This window comes from Erpetoichthys calabaricus, chromosome 2 (assembly GCF_900747795.2).
Source record: "Erpetoichthys calabaricus chromosome 2, fErpCal1.3, whole genome shotgun sequence".
Taxonomy (NCBI): Eukaryota; Metazoa; Chordata; class Cladistia; order Polypteriformes; family Polypteridae; genus Erpetoichthys; species Erpetoichthys calabaricus.
In genome coordinates this window covers 234,577,320-234,589,216 of record NC_041395.2, presented here as the reverse complement: position 1 = coordinate 234,589,216, position 11,897 = coordinate 234,577,320, and the positions used below count along the sequence as shown (strand labels likewise).

Below are 11,897 nucleotides of genomic sequence, written 5' to 3'. Positions count from 1 at the left end.
TGCATTTTAAATATTACAAATGTTTGTGATGTGCCATCTCTTGGAACAACAAACACAACGCATTTTATTACTCTATTTCAGTGCAGTATTCCATTCCAATTGCTGGTGTACTGCAGTTGTTAATGCTGAGATCTATGGTGGTTAGATTTCAATCCGCCTTAGATGGGTAGCATAGCTAGTCTTCAATAACATTGTAGAAGACATTTCTCAAGAGCACTAAACCCCTATTAGTTCACACTGAGGAATCTGTAGATGAGATTCATTATGAGGTACCACAGACCACTCAATGTAAATCAAGATAATTTAACTTTACAAATCACACTGTGAGCCTGTCTTTGGAATTTAGAAATCTTTAACAGGAGAAGCAAGAATCTCATGACAGCATGGGGAGAACAATCAAACTCCACTACACCAGAAAAAAACAAACAAGAAATGAAAAGAATGAAGGTTTGACATACAACACAATACTATAGGTGGCTGGGAGTGAAGAAGGCACAAAAGATAAAGAAGAAAACTGCAAATAATTTTACTTTTCAGGGTTGGAACCCTTTCATTCATGTTATGCCTTTCGGCTGTCACACTTACACCCACACAGTAGAAGTTATTCTGTGGAGTGAAAAGATTTAATGACTGTGTGTCCATTCCTTTAATCCAATGAACCAAATTCACCTTTTGATGGGTCTAGTAAAGCACTCTTCCTAGTATCAGCTGAAAATATCAAGTGTGTAAAAATAGTCTTTAATAACATTATCTGTAGGTTTATAAGACCATCTTTAAAAACATTATTTTCTGTTACCTAAAGAACGAAAGTCTGTTAACTGTTCCCAATGCATATAGTACATAAAAGTACATAAAATGATAAAAGAAAAACATATAATGCATTCATTATTTCTGCTCCAATCTGATATATAGGAGCTTAAAGAAAAATGGCATATTTTATCTTTTATCTGCTTTTATAAAATCATCTGACTGATTTTTATTCTAAAAGAATTACTTATTACTTGCATAAAGTCCTGTTTCATGATTTTGATCATGGTGCTAAACAGAGCGAGGCCAGACAAGAAATAAAAGAGCATACAACTAATTATAAATGATTACTGAAAACAAAGAGTCCTTTTGAAAACATTTTTAGCTGTTGTTTGTTTATTTACTGTAAAGAATGTGCATTAGGCTAATCGTTTTACTGTCAGCCAACATTTGAGCTAGAAAAAAAGAAAATGGGGTTATACAACGGTTATGTGTGCTCTAACTGTTAATCAAATAAGCTAATTTAGCTGTCATGGAATCACAGATTAGCTGCATCTACGGCACCATTCAGACTGGGACATGCTGGATGCTTCTTGAACTTCACCAACTTCATTTACCCAGAGCTCTCAGAATATTGTCCACAGCTTCGGCTAGATTGTTTACATACAGGTCAGCCTTAACAGTTGGGTGCAGCTCATCCGTGGGCCTGCCGAGATAAACAGGAAAGAGACAGGAGAAAAGATGTAATCCATTCCAAGAACAAGAAGAAAAAAACAAAAAACAAACATAATAAACAATGTGATAAAATATGGAAGTGTTATTTTTATTTATTCTGTAATTTAGTCAGTACAAAAATTAATGTTAGCATAATTTTTAAAGCACTGTTTAATATTATTTGTAAACAGTTGCACAAATTTCTCAGTCACTGGTTCTGACTGGCAGGGTCTTGGCAGAATAATACAAACTCCAGAAGATCAGTTACTAGTAACGCCGGATCTTTCATTTGCTTTGTCATTCAAGCCAATGGTTGTATCCTCTCCTTTATGGCATTTGTAATTATTTTGACTATTTAAAGTATTTTTTGAAGTTAAAGTACCCCATTTTAGGCCTGGACAGGTATGACAACCTGCCTCTTGAGTTTTGGGGTTTGGCTGCCTGGGGTGAGGCTTATTTTGGAAGACAGATTCAGTAAGGTCTTGGGGGGTATTTTCCGTACGTCGCTTAAATCATCCAAGATCAGATGCCTCATCTTGGATGAGTTAATGCCAGTCAAACTCATCCGGGATAAGTTGGTTTTTCAAACGCAGAGGTGTATTAGATTAGTCTAGCTGGATTTAATCATCCGAGATGAATGTGCGCGCCCGCGCTGATTGAAAAGCCCATATATATTGAGTCTAGAGAACATGATCAGGAAGTCTTTGATAGGCTGCAACAAAATGACGAAAGAACGGGCGCATTTTTTTTTCCACATAAGCGAAGCAAGATCTTTTATTCGAAGGACATGAAGAATTTCAAGATTTAATATGCACAAAGGGTAACACTGCAAAAGCAGCCCAAACCAGAAAAGATGGCTGGCAAAAAGTGGCCGACAAATTAAACGCTAAGTAGTGTGCATTGTACTTACTGAATGCAGTGTTTCATTTCCAATGTGTCAGATTAATTATTATTTAATATGTCATAATTCCAGATCAAACGTGAGCACAAGGAGAACATGGGAACAGGTTAAAGTAAAGTACAAGAATACACTTCAAACTGGTAAATATTGGCATATAACTATTTAAAGAATTGTTGACATAAAGAATCATATATAAAAAACATTAAATCTAAAGCTAATAAGAAGGCAGACAAGCAAAAAACAGGTGGAGGTCCACGCGGTCCAGACCTAACCCCTGCAGAAGAGTTGGCTCTCCAGCAAAATGCCCATCGAACTGTTTCTGAGGGCATTCCAGGGGGAAGCTCCTCCTCAGAACCAGTGGCAGGATGCAGTGATCACTTCATTTCAGGTAAAGGATGGTCATTGCATATATTTGTCATCGATGTGTGCCATAGGTATGTTGCATATAGCCCTCTTTTTTGTCAGGTCAGTTGCAGGGAATGTCATATCCCTAGAACCTGTGTCTGACCAACGAGATATTGACAAAGGTCAAATATTTGATGAAGACACTGTGTCTGATTATTCGGATCTGCGTACAATCCAGTGCCCCAATCACATTAGGAAATCCTGGGTAATGAGAATGTTAGGCTGATTGTGAGATTCTTTATGGAACTGTGGGTGTTTTAGCCTGTGTATTACCTACCCGCAATGGCATGAAACGCCTTTTTTGTCTGCACACGCAGGTGTCCAGGAAACACAATGAAAACCTGAAGGAAATATTTCAGAGCCAAACAGACTTTATGAATTGCCTGGCAAACTGCACTTTTAGATAGATTTTCCGCATCGCCTACAGTATATAAAAAAAGTGCTGCTTGCAAAAAACCTCAAAGCAATGCATACTGTCTGTGTGGTTGTGAGAGCCGACTTCGCCTAGTTTGACTTCGAATATAAGGTGCTAATAAATCTTTGAGGTACAATATTACCCCTCGGCTAAAGCGGTATCTTTCGAAAAAAATTTCCTCCGGGAGCAATAAAGGATCTTGCTGATCGCGCAAAATCCTCTCTATATGAAATTCTCTTCTTATAATTTGCACACCGATATCAATTGGTGACTGAATGAATTCCACGCACGGACACTGATTAAGTGAGTGAGCTAATCCTTGTTTACATCGAACAAACCTGCTTCGAGCAGGTTTGAGGATTAGGATGTGTTGCTATGACAACACATCCAGCAAGAGTTTCGAAAAACCGACAGATCCAGGATCAGGCCAAATCGTCAACAATTACGAGTAATCCACGTACGAAAAATACCCCCATGGTCTGGCCTGTTTGTTTTTATACATGCACCTTGTGTCATTCAGTGCATTTACATGCACTTTAATAACCCAGTTATTCACAGTATCCTCTTTTCTAAAATGCTATGTAAATCCTTATTCCAGTTAGAGTAGCCAGGTCATTGGTCTCTGAGAAATCTGGTCAACACACGTAAACTTCTCTGCGAGTAACCCGGTTATATGGCCATTTAAATCCTAGTAGTTTGCGCTTGTCTGTTGCACTCTGTTCACCTGTGCATGTCTTTGCTTCACACACACTTTTAATAGCCACGGGTAGGAACATCCACAAGATAAATTTCCTTAAGGAAATGCTCAGGTGATTGCATAATTCCTTCTCTTGGTTGAAATGTCTCAGTATTTCAGAAATTACTAAATTTATGTTGATGAGCTGAGCACTAAGCTCAGAAGAACAATATTGGGTCAGTGTTGTGGGTAATGCATTATAAATAATGGGCCTTACATAATCCAGTTACTGTTTAAGTACCAAGCAACACAATACATACTTATTTTAGTGAAGTAAAATACCTGTGTTAATATTATACCAGAAACACTGTGTGTAAGGCAAGAAGCAAACGTATCATTATGCCACTCCTTTGCAAGGCTAAATTGCACGGCCCAGCAGAAAAGAGTATGTTGCATGCAATCCAGTAGCAGAAACATATTCATAAATTGTCAGTTTAGTTTTAATCTTGTCATTTGCTACATATATGTTGAAACAGTGTGATCAGGTAACACAGCTGTATGTGTTCATACCACGAATCATTGGTGGCTTAGGTTAAGGATGTAAAAAGGAGATGGATGTTATTTACTTTACAGAACCTGAAGGACTGAATGAATTTATAATACACAAGAAAATTATCAAAGGCTTCATGCTTGTTTTCAGATTCACAGTAGATGATGATGTTTAATTCTTTTTTTTAAGTGTAATGATGTCAAGGGCACATGGGAAAGGGAGAACTCCAGAAGTGTACTTGCCCATGGAAATGTGGATTCTCCCTTAACTGGGTTACTCATATTATCCCTGTTTTGTGTGTGCATATAAACACACTAATTGTTTCACAACACCAACTCAGCTCTGGATTTAGACATGTTTCTGTTAGTAAAGGATTAAAAAACAAGATAAAGAATACATCAGGTAAGCTAATTTGTGTTTTCTGTTCAATAAAATGAAGTTGTATACATTAGTACATCCTTGTTTGTTATGGATGCATGCAAGTACGAATTTCACACATGACAATATTGTTACCGCTACTATTATTTTTTTTTAGTTCACCATTTAAAATTGTGAGAATAAACTCAGTGAAATCTGCAACAGGTGCCTGTGTGCTTCCAGTTTAATGATGATGTCTTACATACAATATATATCTTTCATGTTACATGAACATTTATATTTGCAATAATGAATTTACTCCTTCCACTTGTGACTAACACACCCTGCATATACAATGTAAATTCTTACACATTAAACATTCAAACTAAACAAGTTTTGTCAATAATTGTGCAGGCTCGTGACAAGTTTTGCCAGTAAGTAAAACTATCCTTATCTTTGTGGAAACCTCCTTCATGCATAAATAAGCATGGAGCATGGCCTGGAGGCTAAGGTGTTAGAAGTGAAACCATTATGCTGTACATTTATCCTCTGCCTTTTCTACTGCTGAGCAGTGCGAGGCTGAACTAGTTTGCTCAGGTATGAGTTTCAAGATGTGTCTGATTTGATAAATATCTGGCAAATGATACAAAAGTTGATAATAATAAAGTGGCAACATGACCAGAACTGTTCTCAAATTCTGAATTGCACAAATGCTCACAAATTAATATTATCATACTCTAGAAGTCTTGTGCTCATTTAGCAGCAGCTGAGGATGGCAAGGGTGTCTGAGCTTAGATGGAGATCAGAACTAGGGCCGCTTCAGTACTGCTCAGCATTTAGAGCGGCCAGGTTTTTACCATGGCCGAAGAGTCTTGTGCTCATTCAAGCAGCCAGTGAGTGTGGCATTTTTATCCCAGCTCTATCGCAAGCTAAACAAATCTCAATCTAGTAACTCAGCTGAACCAGAAAAAAAATAAAGGAATACAGACAATCTAAAAATTTCATATCTCAAACACACTAACGTGTCAAGGCACTAAGTGGTTTCCCTATACCCCAGAAACAATACTTTAAGTAATGCCTCCATCACTCTGCACCATGTGATTGCGTGACTGCCATTTTGTTTGAGCTGGAGCACACATGAAAATTTATGGAAAACTGGTCTGAGTGCACTGGTGGGATTAACTCAGAACTTGGCTCAACAGCTATGTGACCTTGAGCAGCTTACTATGCTTGCTTCTGTTGCTACAATTATAAGAACAAGTTCATTTCTAATTTGTGTTGTATTACTTGTTTGGGTGCAATACTAAATTGTGACTGTATTGTAACAGTTATACAGTGAGAACAAACTTCAGTAATTGTGTAGTTGTGCCACATGCAGGCTCACAATTGCAACAAATATATATATATATTTTGCACAATATATTATGTATTTTGAGATTCCCATATCTTCAGTGGTGGGTTTATATTCCAGTCAAATTAGTGCTGGTGGTGTGAGGAGAAACCAGGTCAGAGTGAAGGTTGGTATTTTAGCCTCACTGGCTTTAGCATACAGTATGTTTATAGACTTCTCACCAATGCCCACTTCAAGATACAATGGAGAATTGTTGAAACTACATATGAGCTTGACTATAATTATTTTATTGTGTTTCCTGCAACAACAGGACTAAAAAAATGGGCGAAGACATCAAAACTAACAAAACCATTACTTACCCTCTTTACAGGTATAGATCCACAACAAAGCCTCACTCCTAGCATCTTCACCCTAAACTTAAATGGCAGGCATCTGGCCTCTATAGGCCAAACAAATGGGGCTAAAGCTTTTTAGAGGAGAACAAACCCATGAAACCTCTATCGTAAAGAAAGAACACACACAAAGTTCCTATATACTGCAAGCTATTTATTTTAGGGATTCAAAAAGGAGAAAAAAAAGCAAGGAAGGAACAAGATGGAAAAATTCAGGCAAAACCTAAAGATGAACAAATCCAAGAATCACAAAGTCAATAAACAGTCTTTAAACAATAGCCAGGGGTCAATACCAGAGAATTCAAGAATTGACAGTTGAAACACAGAAGACAGACAATGGTGAAGCTACAGTGTAAACTGAAATTTCTCTTTTTATACAGTTGGTATAATCCTCCAGCTGAATGAAGAGGTAGCCCTGTCCCCTCAGGTTCTACATAAAGGGGACAGGGCAGAAAACCTATTAAACTAATACACACAAGCAATACTATATTAAACCAATAAAACACAGAAACAACTAAACCCCAAACAGAATTAATAAAGATTAAACTAAATACTTGAGCCAGGAACACTTCACATCAACTAAGAAATTAAAATTGAGTCATAAAACTAACTTGCTTTATGTTCTGTCATGGATTTCTTAATCAAAAGAAAAAATTACTGAAGTCACAATGACAATCAGGAAGCAGTTTTTCATCTTATGAACAATGGAAAGTTACTGGCTATCACAAAGTTTTAAGAAAAAGAAAATTTAAACTGCACCATCTTTAGGGAGCAGCTGGCAAATGAATGAATATACAGTACATATATAAAAATGTAGAAATATACATTTCCTTCTCGTAGTATTACTTTGCACAAATTTGCCATCTGTGTCTGCTGCTTTGTAAATTCAATGAATTTTTTGTTAGGTACTTTTAATTACTTGGTAAAGTGATATGTGACAAGAAAATGTAAAATGGGAGGAGATCAATTAGTCCACTAAGCTTTCGCATTTACCTAAGTTGTGCCAGTGCTTCTTCCATGCCACATGATTTGGTACTCTTTGTTCATTATTGCAATAAACATTTATGGTATGTGAAGATGCATTTTCCAGGTTCCATCTTGAGTGCATTACTACTTAATTTCCACCAGTGTCTTTCTGCCAGTCTGTCATAACATGCAGAATTCTGCTTAATTAAGATTATGTATGAATATTTACGTATATTACTTTTCCTGGAGGCCTTCTCTGATGAGGACTAAAGAAGTTCATGTTGGTTAACCTGTCAGATTACGATAGGATTTTCAGGTCCAGAGATGCACATGACTACCCATCTCTGCTTACTTTCTACTGGGGTTTTGTCTTGTACATACTTGAGTGATCAGAACTCCATTGAGGCCTGCTTGAAATTAGTATATCAACCCTTGATTTAGTTTGATCAACAGGTTTTGCAACATGCTGTAGCTTTATGCCTTTGTAATTAATACTAAACAGTTCTGTTATGTTATTATATGTTGTTGTTTTACATGGACATCATCATTTAAGACTTTATTACATGGCCGCAACAATGTTGTTTGGTATCTGTTGCCCATCACATATTTTACCAGTATTACTAAGTTAAAAGAGGGTTGGTAGTATTGCTACTTAAAACACATAACCAAGCTTTGAATTGAAAACTTTAAAAAACAAACTATCATTCATGTTAGTTATACAGGGAAAGAATAATCGGTTGCCAAGAACTTTTCTCTTCTTTGTTGGCTTTTATTGTGCCTGTTTGTACTGCCACTGAACTGAGCACTGAGGAAAAAGTAGAACATATGGGACTAGGAAATGAATTGTAGTCTAAGTTCAAAACAAAGGTTGATATCAAGAGATGAAAAAAATTAAAAAACACTAAAAAGACATGAATAAAGAACATTCTAAATCATAGATAACAAGTGAAGCATCGTGCTGGTATTTAAACCACTGGAAAGGTGATGTCAGACATTGTGATGCACAGAACCGCACTCCCTGGCAGCCAAGCCCACAAAATGGCAGTGCCCATGAAGGGTCTGTATCGAAGGAGTGACATAACAAAGGAGTGACATAAATACCATACTAAAGGAGTGACATTTTATTGGAGTGACAAATTATGATTAAAATATTATTAAATAATTTGTTATCTTGCTTCAACTGAGAGCAGGAACACAACTGACAGTACACTCACCAAAAAAATCACTGTCGCCTCACCTACCACATGGATGGTTGGTTGGATGGTTGTCACTCCTTTGAAATTTATATCTGAGGTTTCACTACTTTGTTATGTCACTCCTATGAAATGTCACTTATTTGAATTGCTCCCCTCACGAATAATACATGAATAACAAGATGGCATAATGGGAGTTAAGGAAACAAAAATACTGCTTTTTTCTAGAATGCACTAAAATAGAAAAAATGGCTAGAAACATTCTATAAGTCAAACAACAAACATTTCATAGCAAAACAATGGAGAAGACTTACATATTTAGAGAAATGCATTTTCAAAAGTCAAGACTTTTGAATTTTTGTGGATGCTTCCTGTTTTTAATCCATCAATATTCTTAAGGCTATTCTTATGTGTTTGCCCATTTGTTTTATCTTCATTTTCCAGTCCATAGTAGTAAATTAGTTTGGTTACACCTGAAATCCCTAAACACATCATTTTAGTGAAAGGAATGGGAAAAAATTACACATTATAAAAAGAACCACATCAAACAAGGGGGAGGAGGAAAATGATAACACTCAGGAAAAAAATTACTAAAAATACTCCAGAACAGACAAACAATCCTGGCTTAATGAGAAAGAGTGTAGGTGTGTGTAAATTTGCTCTGTGATAGACTGCTGTGGCATCTAGAGTTGGCTATGCATTACATTTGATGTTGCCACTATTCACCAGTCCATACCATCATAAATCTTGAAGTAAGCAGGTTCAGGAGTTGAAAAAGATTAATGGATTGAAATCGACAGCAGAGACACGAAAAGCAGTTTATAGCATTCCATGCAGTTCTTGCCCAGCGCTATACATAGGGACAAACGTCAAAAAGAATCGCAACACGTATACAGGAGCATCAAAACTCCATCAGAAGAAAGGACTCACGATCACTGATTTATACGCACACAAATTCAGCCGGACATACATTTAACTGGGACAATGTATGTAAGTAAGATTTAAGGCCAGTACTAAAAGTGCCAGAGAGCTGGCTGAATCTTGGCTATCAAACGAAAACGCCATTAACAGACATTTGGACATGAACCCAGCACATGCAAACTTAAGAAGAAGAACATCCTCATGATAAATAAAACATTATGATCAACACCTTCCTAACCCCACCTCGTTACCCCCCCCCCCCACACACACCACACACACTCACCTACCCATCCCAAATCACCCCCCCCCACCTTATTTTGCTATATATTGCCTTTGATTCTTTTCAGATTTGTGGTGTTGTGTTTGCTCTTTAGGAGCTAGTTTACTGCACACAGCCCCCTATTTCTGACCATATATAGGCAGATCAGCAAAGTAAACCATTGTGTATTTGTCTATGAATTCTTAGACACTGGCTCCTTTTTTCAGGTTGGTAACATGACCTGTCTGGTTTTTAATACCATAGGCTGTATTCTTTATCTGTCACTCTGCCTCTGATATAATCCACCATGATAAAGTAGCATATTTTTTGCTCATTAATATTTTTTATTTTTATTTTTATGTGTCTACATCTTGTGGCAAGGAACACAAGGAGCACATGGAAACTACACAAATACTGCAAACTGAAGTCCCTAGAGCTGTGAGGCAGTATTATGAATGACCTTACTGATAATAATTAAAACAGCAGCAATTCAAATCCTTTTATTTTCTTTTGCAACTGAAGTCCCTAGAGCTATGAGGCAGTGTTATGAACGACCTTACTGAACATAATTAAAACAGAAGCAATTCAAATCCTTTTATTTTCTTTTAGGATGCTTTTTATTCCATCAGTGAGAATATCTGCTTTGTGACTTACAATGGCTATGTCTTATCAGTATCCCCACTAATTACACTAAATTGCATTATTGCATTTAAACTGCTAACGATACACTTTCCTGGTTATACAGAATTTGGTTTATGTTATTCTGAAATAAGACCCCATGTGTACACTGCACTCTGATATTCAGGATAAATGTCTCCTTTTAATAAACAATTTTCATATACATAGCAGCTTTTATAGTATGCACTTTTCAAAAAAAAACTCTGGAATGGTGGCATCCTATTTACATGACTGTAAAAAATGAATTGTTAAAAAGAGAACATAATGCCTTAAATGATTTTTTATTGATATTTGTCTACTCACACCGCAATCCACCCTTAATGCATTTGATTAAATCTTGCTATCTGGTCATGGCTTGTGCTGCTATTTAAAATGTGACCTCAGCTAGTTCAACTGTTTCAGAGCTCTCAGCTGTGTGCTTTGGGAGTGCTCACTGACTCAAGAGTCGTTCCTGGAGTTCAGGGCGTGTAAATAAACAGGCAGGTTGTTCCAAAGGAAAGAACAACTGTTAGCCATGCATCCGAGTAATGTACGGAAAGGACCATGCTTGGCGAGCTTTGGGTATTTGGCAAGGAGTGCCAGGAATGTGTCTTCAGTATTGCCGGCAGTCAGAGCATCTTGTTTAAATATGTACAGCATGACAAGAAGAAGCCAGGAACTTGGGAAGCGGGAGAATCAGAACAGATGGTAGTGTAGGGAATCAAATGACTGACACTGTGGATTATTCTTAGCTTGCTTAAGCATGTTCTGAAAATATATTAAAAGGAGGTGGGGCTATTGCTACAATTAGTGTTAGAGAATGTAATATATAACAATCATGCCTGAAATACAAGTCAAGCAGTTTTAATTGAGTAGAAGCTGGTATCAACGTAAATACAAAAAGTAGCACTAAACAAGAAGGAACAGAGAGTTTTGTTTTTATCTACATGCTGGGCCCAAGTGTCTGTTCATCTCCATGGACTTCTAGCCAACTTTCCATACCGATTACATACATCCATCTATATTCTTAGCTGCTTAATCCAATCTTAGGATACTTGACAGGAACCAAACCAGGACATACATTCACTCACTCACACACACCACAGTCAGTTTAGAGATGCCAGCTATCTTAACCTGCATGTGTTTGGAATGTGAGAAGAAAATTGGACCATCCAGAGACAAACTCACATACATGATGACAAAGTCAGGATTCAAACACAGACCACTGAAACTGTGAGGCAGTAACAATGACTGGATCATTGTGCCATCTGAATATGTCCTGTACAGTGCGTCTCCATCAAATAGCATGTGATCACAAAATCATTTTACAAAGTAAATGTAGTACAATTCTAAGCAACAGAATAAAAATAGTACAAGATAATTATGATACATA

The 11,897-nt window shown here is 37.0% G+C and overlaps 1 protein-coding gene across 1 annotated transcript in view; it reads right to left on the bottom strand.

Moving 5' to 3' along the window:
* Nucleotides 1–510: 510 nt before the first annotated feature.
* lhpp (phospholysine phosphohistidine inorganic pyrophosphate phosphatase) overlaps nt 511–11,897 on the bottom strand; it is a 290,090-nt gene continuing 278,703 nt past the window's right edge. Inside the window, exon 7 of the mRNA XM_028795255.2 lies at nt 511–1,453. Within this exon, the coding sequence (XP_028651088.1) occupies nt 1,357–1,453 (97 nt within the window). The 3' untranslated portion in view covers nt 511–1,356. The remainder of the gene's footprint in view (nt 1,454–11,897) is intronic.